The 26720-nt window shown below is 41.7% G+C and overlaps 2 protein-coding genes across 2 annotated transcripts in view; one reads left to right on the top strand and one right to left on the bottom strand.

The window, feature by feature from the left end:
- pde8b (phosphodiesterase 8B) overlaps positions 1 to 14543 on the top strand; it is a 36769-nt gene extending 22226 nt beyond the window's left edge. Inside the window, exons 11-22 of the mRNA XM_070850282.1 lie at positions 1647 to 1698; positions 3205 to 3282; positions 3839 to 3915; positions 6282 to 6446; positions 7387 to 7432; positions 8223 to 8352; positions 8991 to 9189; positions 10447 to 10664; positions 10771 to 10909; positions 11392 to 11559; positions 11789 to 11918; positions 14209 to 14543. Coding sequence (XP_070706383.1) covers positions 1647 to 1698; positions 3205 to 3282; positions 3839 to 3915; positions 6282 to 6446; positions 7387 to 7432; positions 8223 to 8352; positions 8991 to 9189; positions 10447 to 10664; positions 10771 to 10909; positions 11392 to 11559; positions 11789 to 11918; positions 14209 to 14318 — 1512 coding nt within the window. The 3' untranslated portion in view covers positions 14319 to 14543. The remainder of the gene's footprint in view (positions 1 to 1646; positions 1699 to 3204; positions 3283 to 3838; positions 3916 to 6281; positions 6447 to 7386; positions 7433 to 8222; positions 8353 to 8990; positions 9190 to 10446; positions 10665 to 10770; positions 10910 to 11391; positions 11560 to 11788; positions 11919 to 14208) is intronic.
- Positions 14544 to 18298: 3755 nt separating this feature from the next.
- wdr41 (WD repeat domain 41) lies at positions 18299 to 26720 on the bottom strand. Its single transcript, XM_070851155.1, has 14 exons — positions 26551 to 26720; positions 26383 to 26453; positions 24499 to 24614; positions 23580 to 23628; positions 23353 to 23481; positions 23191 to 23253; positions 22210 to 22321; positions 22006 to 22068; positions 21827 to 21931; positions 21553 to 21737; positions 21319 to 21440; positions 20005 to 20090; positions 18695 to 18828; positions 18299 to 18613 (listed from the first exon to the last, which is right to left on the bottom strand). Exons 2-14 carry the CDS (start codon positions 26428 to 26430, stop codon positions 18473 to 18475), a joined length of 1353 nt encoding a protein of 450 aa, XP_070707256.1. The 5' UTR covers positions 26431 to 26453; positions 26551 to 26720; the 3' UTR covers positions 18299 to 18472.

Here is a 26720-nt window from a genome sequence, read left to right as displayed (position 1 = left end):
GGCCTGGGAGGGCTGGCAGCCAGGCGCCAGGGCTATTTATACCCCAGGCAAAGCTGCACCGAGACTAGCTTTAGCTCATTGCTCTCTTTCATCAAGTATACATAAGGTGAGTCAGCCGCTGGCGTCTGCCTGCCAAAGCCAAATGGCATTCATTCCTGCTTGTTGGGACCGGGAATCCTTAGACGTGGCAGCGACTGATCCCATTCTCGAAAACCGTGGAAGTCCTCCCCACAACTGGAATTGTGCAGTGTCGGACTGAATGGTCTTATCAGGGTGTGCTTTTTTAAATGCATTTCTACCACACATTATAGGATGCAAAGTAGGAACAACAGTTTAGTATGTGGTGACATTTCGGACTGAATCATTGCACGAGGCATTTACTTCATCTGCACTGAGACACTATTATCCATTTGACATCCCAAGGCCACAGAGGTCCTTTCAGGATACCGCTGATCTGATACTGTATCCTTGCTTAGGACATTTTCCTTTGAGCACTTAAAACCACACATTATTCCACATCTTTTCCCACCCAGGCGTTTGGCTGTTGACCACGGTTTCCATTTCATTGTGTTGTTTAGTTAGCAGTATTTGTCTAAGCACTCCAGCCTTACAGCAGGTTTAGGGTCGTTTTTGTTTGTCTTTCCCTCTCGATTAAGGTTCATCATAATCTCAGCTATTTCCCAGCTTTAGTCAAGTTAATTCAAAAGATGTTTTTTTAGATGTCTGTTTGTGCTTTGCAGCCCAAGAAGCCCATTAAGATGTGGCCAGCTAAATCTGGCAACCTTGTATGTCATTAGAAGTGTTTATGCTGTCTTAATCCTATTTACTCAGTATGGGACACAGAGGAGACCTGAAAGCAAGCGACGTAGAAATTTAAAAAGGGGGGCTTTAAGGAGAGAAAATGAGCAATTGTGTGAGAGTGAAAAATGAAATGGAATTGACAAACATTTCAGAAACCTGTTCCTTCGTCTGAAAACAATTTTACTTTTTATTTTCTGTTTTTATATAAAAATTAGATTTATTTTTCTAATATAAATTAAAAAAAAATACATTTGGATGTACGCATTCATCATGACATAAATGTGAATGATGCACAGTCAGCAAGATGTAAAGGTGCCGTGAGTCACTGGGTGAGGAAAATCTTCCATAACCGGATTAAAGGCTCATCGTATCCATATCTACAGTAACCTCTGTGTGACTAACAGGATGTACTGGACGAAATGTCACCTGCATGAAAACATATTACGAACATGGGAAAGAGGGCTGTTTGAGGTTATGGTTAATGTAGCCCCTGGACCAACGCACATAAAGCTTCAATTTGACCATTTGTTTCAGAGAATCCTTTAATGCTTCAGAAATTACACTCGCAGCTTCTGTCAAAAGAGAATTAAGTGTTGAGATATCAAACATTCCTCTGCTGTATTTCTAAAATGCAACAGGTAGTTTGGGTGCGATGAAAAGATGTCGTCAGAGTGAAGAGAACACCAAATCGCTGGCTCACATTAAGTCTTTAATCAACAGGGGTAAATCCTGCTAGCGTCTTGCTTTCAAGGAGCAGGAAATTAGGCTGCGAAGGAGCAGCAGCAGTGACTATTGGTCCTGATCCAAACCTCGACTTAAATCAGCTGCTGTTCTCTGTCTGTCAGGTCCACAAGTGCAACAAGGAAGAGAAATGCAGCGGGGAACATTCTCAGTCAGGTAACTCTCCACTCCACCGATGTTGATGTCGGCAGAGTCTCTTAGTTGGACAGATGTATGTTTCTGTAAACCTCATAGAATAGCATGACTTAGATTAGCCCCATTCTGTGACTCCTGTGTGCTACATTACATCTGACTCTCAGAGCTAAGCTCCTGAGACCAGAGAACAGTAGGCTATTAGCAAAGTGGAAAAAAGAAATATAAAGCTTTATAACTGCTTATCAGTTGTTTTAAAAGGCTCCTTTTATATTTGCAAGTCCTTTTTCATCCTTTTTTTGTCTTTTATCTTTTCCCTATTTGCAACATGCAACATTTCCTTTTGCTCACCATGCTTCCTTATGCATATGCCGCTATAATAAGATGCTCTGATGTGTAAATTCACAGCTGTGTGGCTTATCTGAGACCTCTGGTAGCTAATCTATACTGTTAAAATAGCCTTTACTGCTACCTAGCTGAGCAAACCTCCATGATAAATACTACAGCAGCCACTGCACATAATCATCCACATGCTGCTGTAGCATCTCTGCATAAGGTCCACAACAGGAGCCACAGGATGAAACACTCATTGTAATTAACCAAATATATTATTTATTGATAAACTGACATTCTGACTTGACATAACTTTTTACGAGCCTACATTTTGTCAGCAACTGGGGAAATAAACTGTTGGTTGTTTTTTTTTTTTTTAAATGAAGCAGCAGACAGACTATTTTTCATCCAGATGGTTAGAAAATTCTTGGAACAGTGTGGGTACAAATCATACACTTAAGTAATGCTTAACTAATGCATGACTTATGATGATTTAATGCATGAATGAATGCAGGATGTATCGTGAATTCCTTTGGCTCTGCATTAACAAACGGTCGTGTCACTGAGACTGTCTGAGGTTAGTTCACACTCGGGCATCAATTAATGAATTTCATTACTTCACACATTAATTGACATGCATAAAAGTTTATTTCAGGACTTTTTCAGCATCTCTGGTTTAAAAAAAAAGCTTCATATTTCTATTAGAGCAGCTACTGTTCTGCTTTCAAACTGAGTGCCAGATACATTTACAGCATAGTGGGTGGAAATTAAGTTGTTGTTCTATTCTATTTATGAGTACTGTCATTAAGAGAAGTGGAGAGTAACACTGCAACAACATGAGCAACAGATCGTGATACATCCAGCATTAACTCATGCACTAAAACACTGAGTCGTGTGTTACTTAAAGTCTGTTTTGCACCCTTATTGTAAAGTCAGTGAACCTTCTGGGTTTCTCAGAGGTGGCTTACTTTGATATTTATTATATTTCTGAAATGTTTACCAAAGCTCTGTGGCCTGAACTGAATGATAACAGATGAACTGCTGCTCCAGACTGTGGTAATATTTAGTCGTGCTTCAGAGGAAAACTATTCTATCTTTGACATGAAACAGAGCACTGAGATCACCTGTATCATTACAAGTCGGTCCCTCGGCCAGTCTAAACACGCTGTTCATTAAGTCCATTACTTCCCTCCACAGAGTGCCACTCTCTACGTCACCGAGACAGGAGGAAAGATTCCATTGATGGCAGATCCCTCAGCTCTCGCGGTAGTGACGGTAAGACTCATTCAAACCCTTTTGTTCGAGCCTCCGTTTGAGAGAACGGAGCTCCGTTAGATAAGCGTGAGAGGCAGAGAGCGACGGGGAGAGAGGACGAGATCGAGTGAAGGGAGGACAGGGCGGAGAGAGACAAAGAACGGGGGGGAGATGATGGGAGTGAGTCACACTGTGTTATGGTAGGTACTTGAACTGAAGAGAGCCTAAAGAGCGCTGACATTACCCACCTCCCTCCTGAACTCACTTTGACAAAGCTGCTGCTATTTTCAGGCGTCTCAGCCGAGTGCTGCTTCTCCTCTGCTTTGTCGGCTTCTCTCTTCTTCAGTCAAAGAAGTCCTGTTAGCATTTGCTCTTTATTTACATTTTCTTCATTTCTTCTCCTTTTTTGTACATTTCTATACATCCTTCCCTTTTCTGCCGTCCGTTCTTAAGTCTTGTGATGAGGGCTGACGGTTGCAGGCACTGTGATCTATTTATTGATATTTTTTTTTGCAGTTATCATATTAAAGGTATTAATTAATTGACTCTATCTCTTCTGTTATTTTCTGAATTGCAGCTTCCAGTTTACAGAATCGCAGATATTCCTCCGTCGCCAGGATTCACTCCATGACCATCGAGGCTCCCATCACAAAGGTACGCTGCTTTGAGCTCTCAGTCGTCGTCCCACTCACAACAAAACTATCAAAGAAGGATTTGAATCACTGATCTCCACCAGTGCTCCCTGTATGTCAGGGTTCGCTGTCCTGCTTTGTCCATCTGCACACTTAATCACCAGCATGTCCTTAAATATACGGCGATTCTAAATGTGCTTCCAACACACTCTTATCCTCAAGAAAGGTGCTGGAAGTTCCCGTCTCCGCTCTGAGACACACTCACAGGACTCACTCCTACTATCACTCCCAGTTGTGCAGCTTGAAATGAGAAAAAGGGCTTTTAGATGTGTTTCTCCTGCAGCTTGGAACTTGTTGCAGAGGGATTTGGGTCCAGCTGAACAGGCCACTTAAGGTGTTAAACTAAGCAGTAGTTGCTCTCACTGAGCTATTTGTCCCTACGTGATCCTGATACGATGACCTGACTCCTGTTCTTGTTTTTTTCCTGCTGTGTTCTGAAATCAGCAGGAATATAATATAACTAAGGTGCTGTTGTTTGTCTCATGTGAAGGAAATCATTATGACATTTTCCCCTGTTAAACAAATTTCAGATTTATATATATAAAAATAAATAATAGAAATTTAATAGAAATAAAAGTTCAAAACAATCAAAAAATTAATCCTTAGTTTCTTTGACCACTAAATGGTCCATTTACAGTAAAAGCACCTCCAACAATATTGTTTTCTCTGTGAATTAATTACACTTCTGTGAGAACTAAAACATTGAACATTGATCAAACTTGCTCATCTTTTCGTGCAGCAGCTCAACAGTCTCATTTGTTTGATCCTCCTCTTTTCTCTCTGCTGACTCAGCTCTTTATTCAAACATAAGAAATCGAATTATTTCTATGACGCTTCAGTTTCCAAAAAGTAGCACAACCAGTGACCGGAGTGAGGTTTGTCAATGTCTGTAGCTCTTGTTGTGCTTGAATTAGTCTTTGTTTAATCAATACCAGCAGGATTAAGAAGTATCATCCTTGATTTGCACATTTCATCACTGTATTACCATTGGAAACATCTTCAAATAGGTCACGACTAACATTAGATTTATCATACACTTAACAGTCTACAATCAGAAAATGTTGTTGATGTATTACACACACACACAAATACTACTCTTAACTTTAATGAGTATGTTTTAAATAATATTCCAAAGTGGTCAGACCTGGATTATGGGTTTACATCATTTAGTTCAGAAAGCTCTCAAACTGAATAATGATAATAATAATAATAATAATGATATTTACTACTTTAAGAGAAGGAGCTCACAACTTCTAATGTTCTCTACCAGACAGTTTAGAAGATCATAAAAAGGTTAAAGGAAAGCTGTCATCTTCCACTGAACACTTCCACACTGGATCCTTTATGCAAGTTATGCCTGAGGCACTTTTTAAACACAAAAGCTTCCTCTGGTGCAGGACTCGCTCAGCACAGCTCATTCCTCCACCAGCGATCATCAGGTTGCGCATGTTGAATCTCCACCAAGAATTGAGTTCTCTTATGACCAATCACCAGCTTGTTTCATATCAGGTTCATGGCAGCAAGCATCCAAACTAAAACAGGAGATCTGTCTGTTCAAATTCTGGCCACTTTTAAGCATTTTATATGTATTCCTGCAGCAGTCAGTGGGCCTCGGAGCTGCCTTCATGCCTCCAATTTGGTTGACTGAGCCAATAACAGATTAAATAGACTTAATAGAAATATTTTCATAATTAAAATATAAAATAAAGAAGAATCATTTAGATGCAAAGACCATAAAAGCCCCGTTCCCACCCCACGTTCATGGGTGTTAGATATCCTCTGTTAAGACAGATTCAGTTCCAGTACATGTTAGGAGAAAAGGTGATTTTATTCTGCTTACTAATCTGAAATGAGGACGTCACTTTAGCCATCTGCTCCCTTTGCATGAGTGGGAATTAAAAGTTATGTTATTTAATAGATGTATTAGAATGAGACGTCTTGCTGACTTTCTAAAGTCTCAATGATCCTGGTGTCACGACGTGAAGCTGCTGTGAGCAACATTTAACCAGGTCAAGCTGTGGGCTGGATAAGAGTTTGGTAATAAACAGTCTATAGTCTATAGTCTATGTCTACGTTGTATAATCTTGCCGTGCCTCCTATTGCAGGTCCTGTGATGCCCTTGTGTGTCAGGGCAGCAGCTTTATTTAGCTGTTTTTGTCCCAGACGCGATTTCTCCAACATCACATGCACGTCTCCATGACACATGCACAAAGAAAGGAGCACTCTGTTATGGCGTCTCTTGCAGAGGGCTCTTTGTGCATGTGTTTGTATGCAGTGTCTGTTTTGCAGCAGAGTGGGGACTTTTGTGTTTTTTCCCCCCCTCCTCAGGTAATAAACATCATCAACGCGGCCCAGGAGAGCAGCCCGGTAACAGTAGCCGAGGCTCTGGATCGCGTGTTGGAGATCCTGAGAACCACCGAGCTCTACTCCCCTCAGCTCGCCTCCAAAGAAGATGACCCCCACACCAACGACCTGGTCGGGGGGCTCATGAGTGTAAGAGGCCGTGTAGATACTTATTATATACTTCTGAGTTCATTCATAAGTATACACGCTGTAAACTCTTTATAAGGAGAGTTTGGAAATGGTCTTTTTTTTTTCAACCACGTTGTAAAAATGTTCTTACCTCATGCGAATGAAATTGAACATGCATTCTTGTTGAACCAAGAAATTCTTGGCTTGCAAAATCGAATCAAATCTGTAATTTCAGTTTGCCAACAAGAATCTTTATTTATTTATTTTGTAATTCGTCGAATAAGACCAACTATGAAGTGAGTCACTGCAGGCAGATGTTTGACTTTTTGGAAACGGGAATGATTGTAAGTTTTCAGATCCATCAGTTAACAGCAGAAACATTTTATATTCTAAATTATACATTTTAGAGGCACATTTTGAAATGATTTCAAACCTTAAATCTGAAACAACCTGCTAACAAGTGTGTGTGCACCCAAAGCCTCATGTATCTTATTCCTCTGTGCCGTACAGATTAAAAACACATCAATGAGCTGCACTTTTCCATAATGTGGATTCATCCGCAGCTGAAAATAGTCCCCAACAAAAGCACTTTTTACTCTAGTTTACTAGTCCTAAAAACTTCAGTATCCAGCTGAGCCTTATCTTTACATGTTTACATCTACAGAGGAAACACTAGCTTGGGACTGGGTATGTAAGTACTGAGATAAACACTAACACAGTGTTGGTTTTTGTCATTTCATGGGGTTTGAAGATGAGAAATTTTTGAAAAATGGCATCAGTTTTATCTATTTTTCCATTTTCTTAAGATTTGTGTTTTGCAGAGAAACTGCATAGAGCGAATTGAGCTGTGAAGTTAAAGCTTTTGATGAAAGATGTGTTAGAATGAACCAAAGGCCTCTCATTGCCTTATTTCTACAGTTAATTCAAGCATTTTTATTTGTTGGTTTTCTTTTCTCTCCAGGATGGGCTGCGGAGACTCTCTGGGAATGAATATGTCTTCAGCAAAAGTAAGTTTAAAGAACCACCGAATGATCAAATGATCATAATCAGTGATGTCATGTATCTATGTAAAAGTGGCAGCATCTGTGGGTTGAAAATGAAACCCACCAGCACCTCTGAAGCTCACTCATTAACACATTATATATTGTGTGTTTAATCTGTACACACATCCACACTGATGCACCACCAGGGCGTCACTCATATTTCATGTGAGCCACATAAATGTTTTGTTGCTGCCGTCCTTCACACACTAACACATGACAAACAAAGCCGGACAGCACTGAGTATCAGTGCAGATGTTTTATCCTGCAGCCACCAGAGACTGTGGAACATTAGGTCTGCTGCTTTGAGTGAATCTCATGAATAAATATTAAGTTTAAGGTGGTTACTGTCGTGATGAAAGCATCACAATGTTCCTGAGTGTGAAAGTTTGTTATGTAACCGCCATTATAATTATTAAAGTCACAAGAGCTCTTAACTGAGAGAAGATCTAAATCAAGAGTCCAATTTCCAAGAAAATTGAATCCTTATCTCAGAGCTGCAGCTACATCTGCTCTCATGCAGTTCTTTAAACAGTCTTATCGTGCACCATCTTCCCGCCACGGTCTCCAAGGAGCAGACGAGCAGATTTACAACGTGAGACACTTAGCCCGTATGTTTGCACATGTATATAGTTATTACAGAGCCACGGCTGATACAGCCATCTATTATTTATCCGTCAAATCCCACACAGAGCTCCCTGTCGGTTTGCCCCTTTTATGGTCAAATCACCTTGAACTGCTTCTGTCTATCTGCTAGATATGAGCCAGAGCCAGCTGGCTATCCCAGTCACTCTGAATGACATCCCTCCATCCATCGCCGAGATGCTGAATGATGAGGAGTGCTGGGAGTTCAACATCCTGGAGCTGGAGGCGGCTACTCACAAGAGGTACAAAGATGGTCGGCTGCCAGTTTAGATTCAGAAAAGGCCATTTATTGCCTGTTGTGTGCTCATTATTCATTTAGTTGTGACTCCAACAGTTACGTAAATTATTGTTACATTGCACCTCTTTTGCATCCTCACAGTCTGCAGTTGATTCCTTCCTGCCTTTAACATTTTGATTTAATCTCCTTCGTCTCATGTGAATGATCAAGTGAACCAAATGTGCTGATGATGACTTAATGGAATAGAAGTAAATATTAAGCAGCTGGTTCGCTCAGCTTAGCATAAAGATGGGGAAACAATGGGTTGCCAGAACTGCAGAAAGTCACTGCACCCCACCAAGGAATAGTCTTTGTGCACAGGTAAAACAAAACAAGTTACCTTTGGATCGATCCAGGCTGGCTGTTTCCCTCTGCAAGTCTTTATGCTAAGCTAAGCTAAATGTCTCGTGGCTGGAGCTTCATATTTAACATACACACAAGATAGTTATTGATTCTGTCATTTAACTCTTCGGCAAGAAAGAAAATTCCACAAACAGGAAGTCAGCTTTTATTGAATTTTGCCACATTATGCATGTGCGAAAAAGATGATGTATAAATTCATCTCAAGGAGTCCATCCCATTCATTTGTACGATCCTCTGCAGACCGCTGACTTACCTCGGGCTGAAGATCTTCACAAGTTTTGGTGTGTGCGAGTTCCTCGACTGCTCGGAGGCCACGCTGCGCTCCTGGCTGCAGCTCATCGAGGCCAGCTACCACTCCTCCAACTCCTACCACAACTCCACGCATGCCGCAGACGTGCTGCACGCTACCGCCTACTTCCTACGCAAAGAAAGAGTCAAGGTTAGAAGAAAAACACACATTTGGGATGATTCATTTGAACTGGAATCAGAAATTGCACTTGAGGAAATGACGTTGGTTGGTGGGAACAGTGTCGTGTGTGTGGATCAAACTGTCAGCGGCTTAAAAAAGATACAGGTGTGAAAAGTAAATTAAATCAATAGTATCAAAAGTTAACTTCATGGCAACTTCGCCACCCCGGCCTTCACTTTATCAGCGGAGTAGTCAGCATATGATTGGATGTTACTAGTCAGCTGGTTGCCAAGCAGCTGATGAGTGAGACATGAATGAAACAGCTGTTTGAAATCAGCTAATGCAAGCAGGATGTCAGCACTGTGCCTGAACTAAAATGCCACTGTAGGCTCCAGTTGATGCCTCAGTCATGTGGTTTTAAGAAGGTTGTTCCCTCCATAAAAGCTGTATATATATATATATATATATATATATATTAGATTGTTTATTGTCTTTAAACATTTGCATAAAAAAACACACACATTAAAACTGAGGTTGGGGGTCATTTAAATAAATTGTGGTACCGGTAGCACTGGTACACTTGGATGGATGGATGGATGTAATACAAGGCTTATATAACACATGCACACTAATAAGGCACCAAAATACACAAAGTCCCTGTGCTTTAATGTCTGCAGTTTTGGTTGCTCGGTGCTTGTTTGGAAAACATGCAGAATGTATTTGTACATGTTAAATATTCAATGCATATACATTGATCAGCAGCTGAACAGATTCTCCTGACAAGACAGAAATACTGTCCTATGTCCTAACTAACAGCACTGAATGAAAACAAATCCACTGCGCCTGCATGACCGTCAGGTTGGCAGCGTTGTGTTAAGACTACTGTTTATTTGAAGGCGATGCTGCAAAATGTCCAAGAGGTAAAAAGATTAGGAGCTAGATGGTGTTTCAAATGTTTTCATAGGAGGCAAAAATCTTTATCTACACAGAATGTGGAGCTGCGAGGCCTAAAATAAAAGAGAGAGAAGGAGAAAAGGGAGAGAAACAATAGAAAAAAGAGGATATTCCTGTCTAACCATCCATTCGTCTGCCTGTCTAGCAGTACTTTAACTTTAGTCAACTTGTGTTAATCAAGAAAAGAAATATTTATATATTTAAGAATCACTTTCATTTCTGAATGTCAAAAAGTGTGATTTGTGTTTCTGATGATCTGTTAACAGTATATTTATTAAAGCTAACAGACTCTGGTCAGTACTGACAGCTCTGTGTCTCTGCTGTGATATTCAGAGCAGTCTGGACCAGCTGGATGAGGTGGCGGCGCTGATAGCAGCCACGGTGCACGACGTGGACCACCCGGGCCGGACCAACTCCTTCCTGTGCAACGCCGGCAGCGAACTGGCGATCCTCTACAACGACACGGCCGTGCTGGAGAGCCACCACGCAGCCCTCGCCTTCCAGCTCACCGTCCGAGACAGCAAGAGCAACATCTTCAAGAACACAGACAGGTCGGTGGCAGCAGGCTGTGGTCAGACATGGAGGGACGTTATGATCCTTTGGGTGCTCGTATTAGACAGATCCACATCTTAACTGTATCCCCTTCTCCGCTGACAGGAATCAGTTCCGAAATCTGCGACAGGCCATTATCGACATGGTGCTGGCCACAGAGATGACCAGACACTTCGAGCACGTCAGCAAGTTTGTCAACAGCATCAACAAGCCGATGGCCGCCATCGAAGAGACCAGCACCAGTGTAAGTGTGGGTCGTTTGTTGTAAGGCTTTATTTCACAACTGTTGTTATTCCCTAATCATTTCTTAAAGGTTTTACTAATTCTAATATACAAGACTGTTACTTTACTGTAGTTATTTGTGTTGATTTCCAGAAAGATTTCTTTAAAATTAATTTAAACCCAAGTAAATATTACGGTAATTTACTTATTCTTAATTTCATGTCGGGTTAATTGTAAGCTTGCCCGTAACCAAAATTCACATTTTTGTATGTTCATCTGACCTAATTCTAAAGACCTTGGGTTACACTAGCATAGTAACTAACTGGAATTAATTAATTGGAAGGACACACATTGAACAGACTATATTTTATTTATGATTAATGCTGAATTAGACAATTCTTTTTACAGACACGTACCAAAGTGTTACAGAACAGACTCATGCATGTGCATGTATTATTTGTTCTGCATGTTCAGATGCTTATGTCTTCTCCGTCTGCCCTGCAGAGCGTGAACAGCGACTGTGAGGGTCAGGCCAACATCAAGAACTCTCCAGAGAACCGTCTGCTGATAAAGAGGATGTTGATCAAGTGTGCAGATGTGGCAAACCCCTGCAGACCGCTGGAGCTCTGCATCGAGTGGGCCGGACGGATCTCTGAGGAGTACTTTGCGCAGGTGTGTGTGGGCGACGCTGCTACAGCCCAGTTTAACAGAGCGCTGCAGTCAAAAGCTGAGCTGTATCTGTAAAGGGAGGCAGGCATTTTGTTTCTTTCATTGTCTCACTTTGCATAATGGATCTTATTTATGGTTTCTCACATTCCAAGCTGCAGATTTGGCTCCAGTGCAGGTTTACCTTTGCTATTCTCACTTCACTGTGAAGTCACCTTGTGTGTTTGCCCTGCAGACGGACGAGGAGAAGAGACAAGGGCTGCCGGTGGTGATGCCAGTGTTCGACAGGAACACCTGCAGCGTGCCCAAATCTCAGATCTCCTTCATAGACTACTTCATCACGGACATGTTTGACGCCTGGGATGGTAAGAGCAGCATTTTCTTTTCTACTTCCAGTGACCGAGTGTGTTCCTTACATAAAGCCCCGAGTATATTTAGTGTCTAGTTGTGTTGGTAAAATGTCACAAGTCAGAGTTTATGAGTCCGAGTCAGAGAACAGTTACAGCAAACCACCTAGTAGTTGTGGAGACCAAAAGAATCGGCCCGACTGTGGTGCTAGAGAGGTCACCAGACATTTGGCTTCATCCTCTGGGGACCATGAAATAGCCATAGAAAACTATTGTGGCAATCCATCAAGTAGACAACAAGAGAAAGTTTTGACCAAAGTCATGAAAATGTAGCAGCACCATTAATATCTGTACCAAATTCCAAGGCAATCCATTTAACATTTTGCAAAAACTCCAAAATGAAGAACACTAGAGTCCCAGGATTCATCCTCTGGGGACCATGAATATCTGTACAAAGAGTTCATGGTAATCCACCCAATGGTTGCTGAGACATTTCAGTCTGGACCAAAGTTGTTGTTGGATAAAATGGATTCGTGGAAACACCCAGTGACCTGAGTGTTTCCAGTCAAGAGGGAACAAAACTCGCCCGGTTCCAGACCTCTGAATCACTGCCCACACTTCTGTTCCACTATTAGAAATACAGTGAATGAAACAAGAATGTCAATTCAGTAAGACTATCAGAATAAAACAGAGCCTCATGCATTTAGATCATCACTCCTGCCTTGAAGGGTTTATTCATTTCCTGGCAGACTGCAGGCGAAGAAGTGACAGGAAAAGGAAGAGAAGTGCGATGGGATCGTATGGTGCCTATAGCTCCAGATTCCCACTGAATTTCTCTTTTAGTTTAGTCTCCCCAAGAGGGAACTTGTTTACTGTCAATGCAGCTCTGATGTCACGGAAAGATTCCAAATGCCAGTGGGACGGAGAGAAATTGCGAGGGCGTCGGGGGAGGGGAAGTTGGGAAAATAGTAGAGGGGATGGGGGTTTGGGACGTCTCGGTTTGGGGAAGGACGAGCAGCCGAGCAGAACTTCCCTCACACATAAACACACATGCAGCCGCTTTCAATTCACCGGAGTCACAGTCGGGTCGGAGCGGAGGTCACTGTTAGTTCCAGAGATGCGCCGTGGGTCGACAACAAGCCGGAAATGTGGATGTAAACAGCACAGTAAGACGAGGTCATGCACTGAGAACACACACTCAGCAGACCAAAAGCTGTGTGTGTGTGTGAGAGAGAGAGAGAGAAAGGCAGAGAGACCTTTGACCCCAGCAGTCCTTTAATGTGGGAGCAACACTGCAGAGTGTACGTAACATTAGACACTGTACATGAACCCCACACACACACACATCTTCCAACCTAACAGGAAGTGCCTGATAGCAGGTATGTCTCATCAGTTGACCTTTCACTGCTGTAGTTTGTTTATTCCTGAAAACAAACAACTATTCCTACTGAAGCCTTAAAGAACATGTTCTTTTAAAACAGAACTCACATGCTCACATGTTCTTGGTCGCTCTAACTGTTCTCGCTGCCCCTAGGAGATCCCTTCATGATGTGATTTTAATGAGCCGCCCACATTGAGCCTGGGTCTGTTCGAGGTTTCTTCCTGTTAAAGGGGAGTTTTTCCTCCACTGTTGCTCAATAGAACATCTGATGCTGCTCATGTGGGGATTCTTGAATCCTTAATTTTGAATTCATGAATCGTTGGTCTCTCTCTAATTAAAGAGTTTGGTCTAGACCTGCTCTTCATGTAGAGCGTATATATATCTGGCGCTATATAAATAAAGATTGATTGATTGATTGATAGATAATGAATCTGTGGTCCTTCTGTTCAAAAATGTGTTTTAAAGTTCAGCTGAATTAATGTTAGTTATTTTCCAAAGTTATATTATATATTCGTGTTGGTACAAAGATCTACAGCTCAAACAGTTAGTCGATTTAAATATAATTCAATTTAAAGAAAATTAATCTGCAAACATGTGTACAACAACAGTATAAACATAGACTGTATTGATTAAATTGACAATAACATCACTTTAAGTGTACTCTATGTGTAGAATATTTTCACCACATGAAAACATTCTGAATGTAGTGTACGTTTAAACTGATGTTGAGCTTCTTCTTCGTCTAACACTTTAACACATGTTAAAACACAGGACTGTAGATCACCGTTTACCATCTTTCACACTGTTATTACATAATGGCCAGTATGAACAGGATGAATGATGACGACACAAACACCAGACCAACCTGTCCACGTCCATGATTGTTTTCCTTCAGCCCCACTAAACCGTCCTGTGTCTCCCCCCCAGCCTTCGCCTGTCTGCCTGGTCTCATGGAACACCTGTCGGAGAATTACAAGTACTGGAAGACCTTGGACGAGATGAAGTGTAAGAGCCTGCGTCCTCCCCCTCCTTCTTGACCAACTCCTCATCTCGCCCCCCCCCCTCATCCGTCACTCCGAGCAGGGTAAGACAATGAATGCGGTCCTGCGGTGGAACAATTATTCTCTTCAGCTGTGATTCGACGGAGCTCTGTGCCCTCCCAGGCGCCACGGACACGTTTCGTGGCCCGACGCCGGGCAAGCGGGGACTCTGAGAGCAGACGTCACTGACTGATGGACGCGGAGACGCTGTTTCCATCTCAAATCACAGCCTCTTTTCTTTTATGGTTCCCGGTGGAGGTTGTGCCAGTGGAGAACAGGTTGTCATTTGAGGGCCCCGTCGACTCTGTGTTGCCACTTCATGGCCCTGTTAAGTATTCCTAATAGCACCTCTATGAATCTGTGTGGACCTCATGGTTCACCTGACAATCTGTACCGTACAGTGTAACACTCCACAAACCTGCACTTTAGCCGATCATGACATTTTCATTTTTCTTGCTATTTTTTGCTTTTTAGTTTTGTTTTGTTTTTTTTCTTTAAACGAATCTTTTCATTCTACAAATGTCTATTGCTGTTAAAGAAATTTGGTGAATACGATGTTGACCAAAGCTGGAGGCGCTGACTGAAATTAAGTACCAAGAGGGTTCTGCTCGTGCTCGCATGTCCGTGTGCTCACAAGTTCCTTTGCAAATTGCCAACTTGTGAAGGAGCTCAGCAGGAATCGTTCATTCTCATGAGCTGTGATTCGGTCTACAGTACGAGAGACATTCTGACTTGTGTCTGGGACCAAATGTTTGTTGGCCCCTGTACAGAAAGGACTTGTCAGGAAAGATTTAAGAAAGGTGGGGGGGGCTACAGAAGGGGAGAACCAGCCAGCACACAGGTTTTCTAAATCTCCAGCACCATATACAGAGGTGATGTAGACATGCGCTTGTGATGGCTGCTGGATTTAGAGATCATGTAGCTAAGCAACAGGTGGAGAAATACTTCACCCTTAACTCTACTGTTAGGAAAGCTCCGTCTGCATTACTTCACCTTTAGTTCTGAACAAACGAGGAGCAGAAGTGCACTGCGTCAGAGCCGTTTAAGTTAGAGGTGCTCGCCAAACAACATAAAGACATCAGAAGTTGCACACATAGCTTTGTGACACTAACTGTAGACATTTGCGCCCAGATAAGAAGAAACAGATCTGACCTGCGAGCTTCTGAACAATGTGTTAGCGTTCCATGTGAAGCTACACTGACTGTTATCGTCAAAGTAGCGAGAAGCTGCTGGACCTCACAGCGGCCTGGCAGATGTATGAAGGAGCTCCAGATCCATGTTTGGATCCAGCTTGTTTGCAGCTAATCAGCTCCAGCTTGCACATGGTTTTCGTTACAAACCAAGTTTTACTGTATCTTGAATCCTACCACTGCTGTTCCTCTTGCAGTTATTTGCTTGTGTTTAGGGGAGATATCTACCTGCACATGATTTTCAAACGATCTAGATTCAGAGAAAAAGGCTGAAGGGCCATCAGGTGATGAGATCTGTGTGGTGTGTCTGCCCTCTGGTGGCTACATCAGAGTGATGCAGTAACATTAAGTCTGTGATGGTGAATCACCCCACAGTGACTGGGAATAGATTTATCAAAATCTGCGTTACTAAAATACAAAAATATTGACGAACTGAATCATTATCTTAATTAATGCATCGGTTTCTCTCAGAGCACTTTTCTTAAATTTTGAGAAGTTGATTAGAAAAAGCACTATTGCTGGCAGCACATTGAATCCTTTGATATAATTTGATAAAGAAATACTAGTGGTTAAGTCTGCAGACATCCTGAGCTGTGTTAGTGAAATGGTGTAATGTCATTATTGTGTATCAGCAGCTCTAGTTCCATCTGAATGGAGGAGGACGTGTCGCTGTGTGTGTACGGTACACGTGTGTTAATCCAGAAAACACACTCTGCAGTATTAACCAAAGGCACAGAGAGCTCTTTACAGGTGCCTTAATCTTCGGTCATCTTAACAGAAGCAAAAGTTCCTCCTCTCCTCTAAAGTAAAATTAAAAAAAAAAAAAAAAATAGATACGAGAAAAGCCATACATGCTTTAGATATTTTTTAAAAATATGACTTTAGGTATGTTGCTTTACTGTCTGCGTCACAGTTAAGTTACCTCGGTGAGTCAGTGTGTTAACAGATCTGACACGACGGTCCTGGCGTTTTCTGTTTTGTACAACAGTGAAGTTTTTAAAAAGACAGATTCTGTTGGAATTGGATCAGATTTGAACATCGCTAATTGTCGGTTATTGTTTCACTTCACTTTAAAGAGACAGAGCTGGTCACATCCATGTTCAACGTGTTCACAATGATATGTAGTCGTTTTCTTGATGACCAAGGTCTTAATCAACGCCTTAATCCTGTCAGTGTCTCAGTGTTTAGGTCTGCTGTTGTTGCAATACACTGTAAACTATCTACTGTACCTGCTGTTCTTGTACATACTCACTTTATCATTTTTGCTTTGCATTTTACATAATTCGCTTGTTTTGTTTTGGCTCTTACTGTCTGTGTTGCAGGGGTGATTTCCAAAATCTCTAAAAACAAGATTTAAATTTTTTTTTTTTTTTTTTAACAGTGACTTGAAATGTGGCTCCACCTCTGAATGTTTCACGGCTGCTCTCACTGATCACGAGAAGATATTTTTGCTAGTCGATACTAAAGATTTCTATTCTCAAAGACGATTTAAATATTTCAGATTTACATGTCAGACAAACCTGCCTTTTCTGAGTGTGATGATATCAGTTTGATCAGATGAGAGCCAGCTGGGTGACGCCTCGCTCGCTTCGAGTCCACTGAGGCAGAACCAGATTGTATAACTGCTTGTTACGTAACAATAAGCCTTCGTCACTTGCAGTGATTTCTATTTCCTCTCTTTCATCTCTGACACTGATGGCCGTGGCTGCGGACGACGTGCCAATCCTGTGTTTTGTATCATTTCTAAGCAGAACAATAATTAGAGAGTGATGTTATATACAGTACAAATTATTTTTCAAAGTAAAACAAATCACCATTTTTGGCCATGAGAACTGTAAAGTGTGTTTTGAAGGATTTTACTGCCTCATGCATAGTAGAGTAAAAAGCTTTTCATCAGTCACTTAAAGTCTACCAAGTTTGTTTGAAAACTTTAATTTAGTTTGCTCTCTGGATTATGATGTCTTATTTTGATGTTCTCTGTCAAACACAGAAATGTATTATGAGAGACAATTAAAGCAATCTTTAAATACGACGTTGTTACATGAATGAATGGCCACTGACCTCTGAGCCAGGTTCTGTTTGAGGCTTCGATATGCTCTACCCTCCAAGTGCTTGCTCATGTGGGGATTCTCAAATCGTTGGCTCTCTGAAAGAGTGTGGTCTTGACCGTCTCTATATAAATAATAGTTGATTGATAGGTATAGAAATAGCTTGATATTTTGGGAAGTACACAGATTTACGCAACAGAAAGCAAATCTAAGGCTACAGCCAGGAGATGGATAGCATAGCTTAGCTTCAGAGAGCCAGTTTCCCCGTTTCCAGTCTTTGTGCCGTGCTAAGCTAACCGGCTGCTGGCTGTAGCTTCAAGTGATATCGATCTTCTCATCAAACTCCAGCCAAGAAATGAAAATAAGCATATTTCCCAAAATGTCTAACTACTCCTTAGAATTGGAGCTGATAATAAAAAGCTTCAGGAGAATGTTACAAAGAGCACATCTGCAGAATAAAGCAGCAGCTGCAACATTCCTCTCATAGGACAACTGGTGGTCAAGGATCAGAAGAGGATTTTTTTTTGGCAAAGAGGGTGTTTGAGAATCCCTACAAAGAGAGCTGTGACACAGGCTTATACTCCAAATATGAAGAGGACTGAGGCAGGTGCTTAGACAGCAGCAGCCAACAAAATACCTGCTAATCCCTGAAAGGCCTCCAGCTTATGACCCATCTCAGGGAATCTCCCGAACAACCAAACCTCCATCACAGCGCTACAACACTCCAGGCTGGAAATAAGAACACTGCAGATTGTTTGTTATTTAGATGAGTTTTTAAATTTTAAGTTAGTTAAATACTTGATCAGTCAAAAGGCAAAACAACAACCATTACATCATGATGAAATGCAACAACTATTACAGTAAAGTGACATTATTTTTGACCTACAACCTCACATAAGGCAGCGTTTCAAGGTCAGAGTCCTCCATTCTCCTCCAGTTTTTCGAAAAGTGCCAGGCTGCGGAGGCGGGACTGCCTTTCTCCGTTCTTCCACAGAATCAGCAGGTGGTCTGTCGAGCATGTGACCAAACCGTCCTCCCCAAAGCTCACGAACATCTGACATGAGAGGGACGGTTAAAGTGCTGTTGTGTCACCAGCCTGAGGTGGAGCACAAGTCAGTAAAACATAAAGCCAAACCTGGACGGCCCCCGAGTGTCCAATCAGATCGCCCATCAACTCCAGCGTCCTGATATTCGGGACGTCCGTGACCTTCTTTGACGGAGGACCGGTCTGTTTGTTCGATCGGCCAAAAGTCCACATCCCAAAGAACCCTGAACAGAAAAGAAAGACTCATAATTAAAAAAAACGGTAGAGTGGTCTACTTCCTCTGTAAAGAAGACATGAAAAGTTCAATTGATCTGATCTTCTAGCTAAAAACAGCATTTACATCATTACAGGAGATAATTACCCAGAATGCCTGGCGGTGAAACTACTCTAACAGTTGAGGGATTGAGCCTCTGAATGTGAAGCTGCTCTTATCAATGTTTTTATACTAAGAAACCGACTCTGATATAGATTCATCTGCAGTTAGCGGCTATTCAGGGGGCAAATTCTGTTTTTACTTCCAATTGGACTGAAGTGATTGAAATGACTATCATATGACTACTAGCGGCTCCTTTCACACACAGATACAGCAGCTTCATCATTGCCTGCTTTCTTAGTGGCAGGTATTATATATTATTATTATTAGATGTTTTTGAAGGTTTGGATGAACCTAAACAGTGAAATTGCAGGCTTTAAACCCAAAACAAGGAACTAGAAGGCAGTAAAACGCTCCACAGAGCTGAGGGGAACTACAAAGATGGGTTATAATACTTCTTCACTATTAGAAACCCCTTTTACATCACACTGACTCGATTTCTGAGTTGAAATATTCAAAATATCTCCTTTAAATTAAAAAAAGATGCAAGTGAATCATTTCTGGTTTCCTGGAGACCTAAAACAAACAATAGCCAAATAATTGTCAATGATTTGGTGATGATTAGCAAGTGATTTGGAGGTTGTACTCTCCAGCCAAGATGGACTCAGAATCACCGCAGCTCTGCACCGGCTGCCGACAGCTAGACCATCAAAGACGGCACGACCACACAGACGCACTCAGCTTCAGACCACCACGCTTAAGTAGAAAACAGCCTCTCTGAGTGCTGGTGCAGCACACTTTCCTTTGATATACACAATACCACATCTGGTCTGCATCAGTGCACCTCCACCCCACCCACACATCAAGACACTCAACTGTACACACAGAAGTTGAGTGCAGGGTTGGTTAATTTTCCTCAGCCTTTGAACTTGATGATTCATACTTCTGCACGTGCTGTATCAGCGGGTACGTAATTGGAAATCCACAGGAGGAAACTGGATGATGACCTACTTCTTGGTTTGTCTGTGTGTTTGTACGTACTACGTGAGCTACTAACCATCCTATCAGCAGTGTGTGTGTGTGTCACCTGCAGATGCTGGTTCAGCAGGCAAAGGCAGGTCTTGGATCTCCCACATCCTCACACTGCCATCTTCAGAGCAGGACATCAGCTCACTGGAACAGAGAGCGACACACCAACAGTTTATTATTATTATGAGTGCAGCGAACACACAGGCATCGGAACGGATCGGTCTCTGGTTGTCTGTATAGTCCTGCCGACCTTCAGGAATAAACCAGAGCTGAGAAATTATATTCAAATTAAAGATTACCTCTCTCATTTGTCAGTATAATTTACAGAGAAGGCAGAGGTCCTGGAGTGTCCAGCTGAAAACAGGTACCTTAAATAAAGGCGTTACTGAAGAGCAGTGTTTGTATTTCTTTTGGATCTTGATGTTGCTGAGGAAGAATTTTATTTTGTGCTTCCTTGCCACCTGGACAGTGACCTAAAGAGTTACTTCAGCTCACATGGAAAGAATTATTATATAGTCTTATACAGTGTTGTGTTGTTTGGAAACATTCCAAAACAAATAAAAGAAAAACTAAATCTTTTGGATGAACAAACTGAAATGAACAACTACAGGACACAACTGGTGAATCATATGAATCAAATGACCAAAATCCTTCTTTACCATAATACAACTATTCCTCAGCTTTTGATTTAGACACTATAAAAGACATTTTTAACAGTTTTAGGAAGCCTGCTGGTTCATTAAAGAACCATTACTAAGAGTTTTATGCCTCACTCAAGGGATGCAAACATGCTGACATGACCTGCACATTTCTATACATTGTTTTTAGTTTCTGGCGAACAAGGAGGGCAGTGGCGCACTCATGTGGATAACAACTGGAGTGCATGCTTGTTGCAGCGTTTAGTCTAGACCAGTGGTTCTTACTCAGGGGGGCGGGAGGTGATTAACAGAGGAAGAAAGCAAAAGGAAAAAAAATAACCATATGTATGCTACACAGAATTCTGCTGATTTTGTATTTAGAGTTTCCTGTAATCTTTGCTTTCTGTTCTTTAGGGCAGGAGTGCATCTGAGAGACTTTGTCCATTTATTCCTTGTTAAAAGGGTTTCTTCTCATCCAGTTCAAGGGTCTAAGGACAGAGGGCATCCGTCTCTGTACAGATTGTAAATCCCTGAAACAAACTGTATATTTTGTGATTCTCTGCTATATAAATAAAACTGACTTGACACAAGCAGGGAAGCAATCAGTGGCAAATAAAACATTTATCCACAGAGAAAACTAATTGTCTAATTGTGAATTCAGTCATACTGCAGCCCTGATTTCTTGCTACACTTTGGAGAGACGGGACCTGAAGGGGAAATGTGTGAAACATCACCTGTCAGATAACAGCATGGTGTGTAGGACGTCAGAGTCATGGGCAACCTTCCTGTAGGCCACCACCGTCCTGGTCAGAACGCTGTACACATACAGGCCGCTGCCCACGGCTGCAAGGATCAGCTGCAGAACACACACACACACACACATTAATTTTCTTTATGGCTGACAATAACAAATCAACACAGTGACCATTAGTCCGGATAACAGAGCAGGTACATTTATTCATCCTCACCTTTCCATTGGTGGTCAGATGCTGGATGGACATCTCACTGGGTTTGGGAGCGGCCAGTCGGATTTCAGCCTGAGTGCAGGCCTGTGACTCCTCCCACAGGATGTGCTCGTAGGCCAGGATGTTCCAGTCAATGGCATCCCATAAGATCAGCTCACCCGCGTGGGAACCGCTGGCGAAGATCCCGTCTGAGGAAGACATGGTACTAAACTAACCAGAACTCAAGTCAGATGAACCGAACTAAAGCGATTTCTCAAAAACTGGACAACAGACTGACCATTGACGTTGATGAGAGCACGAATCTGGTCCTGGTGGTCGGACAGACAGCGGATCTCAGCCATCGACAGAGAGGAATCAGTAGAGACCGTCAGCCTGTAGATCACTGCAGGAAAAAATCATGTTTTCATTTATTTGCTTATAACATAAAATGCCTTTATTGAGTCATCAGCTTCTTACCTATCTCTTTATCCATAGCAGCTGCTATGCAGTTCTTGGGCAGCTCTAACATAGCAGTTATTCCTACAAAATGCCAAAACACAATGAAAACATGAATGACTTTGTGTGCAAACAGCAGTGTCGGGGGTGAACACAGTTGGTGCAACCATCAACACACGGGAGGTTTATTGTGACAGTGATTTTTTTCCTTTTGTTTGTCCTCACCGGTGTCGCTGTGGTTCTGTCTGTGACACTGCAGCTGAAAGTCTTTGTTCCACACACACAGCTCTTCCCCGCCGGAGATCCACACACACAGCCGCTCGAGCACCAGCAAACACTGAGAGAGACACACACGTGAAATACATGTTTTCTTCACATGTCAGAGAAGAAAAGGAATCAAATCTAATTAGCCTGTAGATGCTGCAATTAACCCTAATCTATGTTTTTATCTGAAATAATAACTGGCAGAACAACCTTTAGTGTCAAACATTTTAATTAGTATGTTACATATCTTGCCAACACAAACTTGGACGACATGACTGGAATATGAAAAAAGTCTAATGTGAAGACAAACTGTTCACATTTCACACATTTCTGCAGCTATAACTGTTTTAACACTCGTGAGCTTTTCCAATGTTTAAAAGATAAAAATATTTACTTGCATCGTGCGTTTCAGACTTGTTCATATCAGAGAATGATGTTTAACACAGTAACTCTGTGACATGGAACCCTGAACTGCATCAAGTTTACAAAATAGCAATAAGAAATTAAAATTTTAATTATGTACTAATCAGAGATTTTAGAAAGAGCAGTTTCTCAGGTCGCTGGTGAAATAGGGCGCCATCACAGTTGATCATATTAAACAGCTACTGAGATGAAACCTGATATTCTGCAGCTCTTCAACTAAACAAAAATAAATCTAAACTTCTTTTTTTAGGTCTCACAAGCAAGCAATTATGAATGAGCGTGCATCTTTTAGTGCGCCCTACTGAAATGCAGAAACTCACTAGGAAAATGTTTACTGAGCCAATAAATCAAGTGAGAAACAGGTAGAAATATTCATTTTCTCTTAGATTTCCATTCATTTGAAGGTCTTCTTGTAACCAGTGGGCGCCCCCTGCTGGTCATTAGGAAGAATGCATCCACTTCCATGTCTTTTATACAGTCTGTGATTCAGACATGAGACACACATGCAAAATCAATCACCTTAACAGAGGACTGAAGATCTGAAATGGTCTGAACCCTGTGGCCTGTGTCAGGGTCCCACAGCTGACAGATGACATTAAGGAAAACCTTGTTGAATCATAAACATGTGTGTGTTTAGTGTTAGTGTTAGTGTGTTCGCCTGGTCCTTTGGTACGAGGATACACTGAGGCTTCTGTCTGAGGAGGCTGTGATGAGCGAGGTGTGCGATGTGAATCCGTTATTACAGGTGAAGGTGGTTATGGCTGTTATTTGCTGGGAGTGGCCCCTCAGCTCCTGCAGCCTCTCTCCGGTCTTGAACAGAAAAAAAAAACAAAAAAACAAGCAATTAGTGCAACTGTGTTGTGTGCAACTTCACAATGCACTGAAATCATCAGCTTGCAATGTATTACCTCAACATTCCACACCAAAACAAGTCCATCATCCCCCGCTGAGGCACATCTGGAAAACATAAGATGAAAGGTATGAGTTGTTTCTTGCAAAGTGGACTCTTACGTGACATAAATACTTCAGCGGAGACGTGCGCTTGGCAGGCCTCATCTCTCTTGCGAGTTCTCCAAGAGTAGCCAGACACACCAAGTTAACCTGTATCTGTGTGAGGAATTATTTCCCGTAGGTCCATTTCCACCTGAGACATCTTAAAAAACACATCTGTCCTGAGGGTTTTCCACCTTCCCTTGCCCTCTGACCCTCAACCATCCACACTACCTGTTCCCAAAATCAACAGACAGGATGAGCGGATAAAAAAAGAGATAAAATGAGAGGAGAGGAACTGTCGAGGATACATTTTCAGACTTCAAAAGCAATCTGGAGAGAATTTTCTGGCCTTTGCCCCCGACTCTGGACCTGTGTGCGGAGAGGACGAGACCCAGAGGAGGGGGTTATTACTGGAGGAGACCAGGCGTGAAGCCACCCCCACCCCCTGACACGCACATACACACACACACTTAGTTGTTATAAATCCCAATCTGACCACTTATGCAGAGCCACTCTACCATGCCAGTGTGCAGCATGCTTCCACCAAGCAGCGCAGAGAGGAGAGCAGGTGCACAACCTTTATACGTGTGCGTGCATGTGTGTATGGACAGCATTAAAAGGCTTTGGTTATACTGTACTGTGCGCACACAATCACATAGTGGTGATGATTGGGCTCTTGTCATGCTCTGTAAGTTTTCTGTAGGTGAGGATCTCCTGTCAATCACAGAGGGATAGAGGCCAGCCAAGGGTAGAGAGAAGAGAGGTTGGAAAGGGAGAAAAACAAGGGAAGGGAGGGAGAGGGGAGAGGGGAGGTGGGGGTTGTGGTCTGCTTACCTGAAGTCATCAATCTGCACCAGAAATCGAACAATGTCAAAATGTCCTTTCAGCACCTGCAGCTCAGTGAACCAGTTTTTGGGCTGTTCCTCTCCGATGCACAACACGGGGCTTTTCTGCAGACATAAGAGGGAAAGAAGTGAGACAAACAGGCTGCGGCGCAGAGCTAGACAGTGGACGACGGAGAGAGAATGCTGAGAGTAGAGTAGAGTAGAGTAGAGCAGAGCAGGGACAGACGGTGGTGGAAAGTAACTCAGTACAATCACTCAAGTATTGATCTTAAGCACATTTTAAGAGTCTTACTTTAAGTACATGTTAGGGGCTTGCATTTCCATTCTCTGCTACGTTATATTTCTACTCCACGATATTTCAGAGAGAGAAATATTGTACATTTTACTGGACTTCTTTTATCTAACAGGTAACATTCCCTTTCAGATTAAGCCGTTACCTTAAAACAATGGGATACACTTATTAAACACAATGCAAGGATTTGAGAAAAGTCTGCAAAATGAACAGAAATGTGTTTTTGTCGTCTTTCCTACTTATTGAGTAGATAAAACTGGCTCCACCAGCCCTGCTACAACACTTCAACTTGTTACTTTTACATTTAATACTTTTTATTATGTTTTACTTGTGATTAAGTATTCTTACATTGTTGTGTTGCTGCTTTTACTGCAACAAAAGATCGAACTTCATCAACCACTGACTTTATATTGGTCTTTCAGTTCAATATGTGAATACAATGAATAACACACATGATAATCACACTGACATGAGAGCAGAATGTGGATGTCACACATTAGCAAGGCACCAAAACACTCAAATACACAGAAGCAACTGTTCTTCACTTAAACAGCATTTTAAATAAATGACTCTCAGCTACCTGGAATAAAATGTTTTTTCATTGTTGTACTTAAGGAAAGGATCTGAGAACTTAGTTGTTTAGTTTTACAGCATGAAACCAGATAATAGCTAACAGATGTGACTGTCAAGAAGCCACAGGCTTGTACTGTACAACTAATACCGCTCACACAATCATGTAAAACGGAAAAAACAAACATCACTGTGATGATCTTTCAGATTGTCCTCACACCTCTACTGGTATTATTCTTTAAAATAGCGAACTCTTGATAGCAGGAACATTTTAGAGGAAGGAATACGGAGATGGTCAACCTGTCTGGTATTATGGGAATTAATTTGAGGGTTAAATTTGAGTTAATTGTTAAAAGTTGATGGGAGATAAAGTGGAAAGAAGCTATATTTCTATCTATAAGCCCAAATGACCAGTTATATCATTCATACTTTGTAATATCTTTGTAATATTTTTTATACTTCCTCTGCCGTAGATGTACATGTTCTTTGATATCTCCTCATGTCTGCTGTAACTTTGTACATTTCCCCGTCGTGGGACTAATAAAGGAATATCTTATCTTATCTTATCTGGTTTGTGGTGGAAGAACAATTCACTTTACTAAAAGTAAAAGTAACTATACAGCAAATTAAAAAATACTCTTTTACAAGTAAAACTCCTGCATTCATAATCAAAATGTACTTTATATATATCAAAAGCTTTTTAACAGCCATTTTCCCTCATCTCTTACACTTGTGGGTGTTTTAATTTACTATATAACAACACATTTTAATTTATATGCTCATTATAGTTTCTTATTTTAAAATGTGTATCTGCAAAATACAGTTGTCAGATATTTTTTTGTATAAAGACAACATTAAAATACACATAAAAGACCCTCAAAATCGTACTTATATTATATATATTATTAGAATAATTACACACAAACACACATTGGTCAAACCTAGCAGAGTGCAGCTAGCTTAAAGTGTTAAAATGTTAGCTTGACTAAGTTAGCCACCGTTACATCTCACCTCCACTGAGCCCGGAGCTTCCCGACCACCGAGAATCCACCGAAGCATCGTTTATCACCGATTAACGGCAGCTGAGGCACCGGAGGGACAAAACTTTATCAATATCTTTGGCTGAACATGAGCTACAAACAGAGCGTTAGCATAACTAACAAGCTAGCGCTGCTTTACCAGTCATTAGCGTAAACAGACAGACGTTAAACGCTTCCGCTTGATTAAAACTCTTCCTGTTGGAGAGGGTTTTCAGCTCCGGTTTTAGTGACCGGATATTTTCACCAAACCGGACAAATGCAGCGTTAGAAATACGGAAGTGTGTTCGCTTAAAGGTGCATTTCTGTCAC

Source organism: Pempheris klunzingeri, chromosome 19 (assembly GCF_042242105.1).
Source record: "Pempheris klunzingeri isolate RE-2024b chromosome 19, fPemKlu1.hap1, whole genome shotgun sequence".
In the NCBI taxonomy this organism is placed as follows: domain Eukaryota; kingdom Metazoa; phylum Chordata; class Actinopteri; order Acropomatiformes; family Pempheridae; genus Pempheris; species Pempheris klunzingeri.
Note: the sequence above shows the minus strand (reverse complement) of the source record. Positions and strands in the feature narration are given on the sequence as shown.

Excerpts from the sequence above, each read along its gene's own strand:
- wdr41 (XM_070851155.1), bottom strand. The coding sequence starts at position 26,430 with ATGCTTCGGTGGATTCTCGGTGGTCGGGAAGCTCCGGGCTCAGTGGAG. Across the intron at positions 23,254-23,352 it reads CCTCAGACAGAAGCCTCAGT|CTGTGGGACCCTGACACAGG; the intron begins GTATCCTCGTAC and ends GTCATCTGTCAG. Across the intron at positions 21,932-22,005 it reads TGCTATGGATAAAGAGATAG|TGATCTACAGGCTGACGGTC; the intron begins GTAAGAAGCTGA and ends TTTTTCCTGCAG.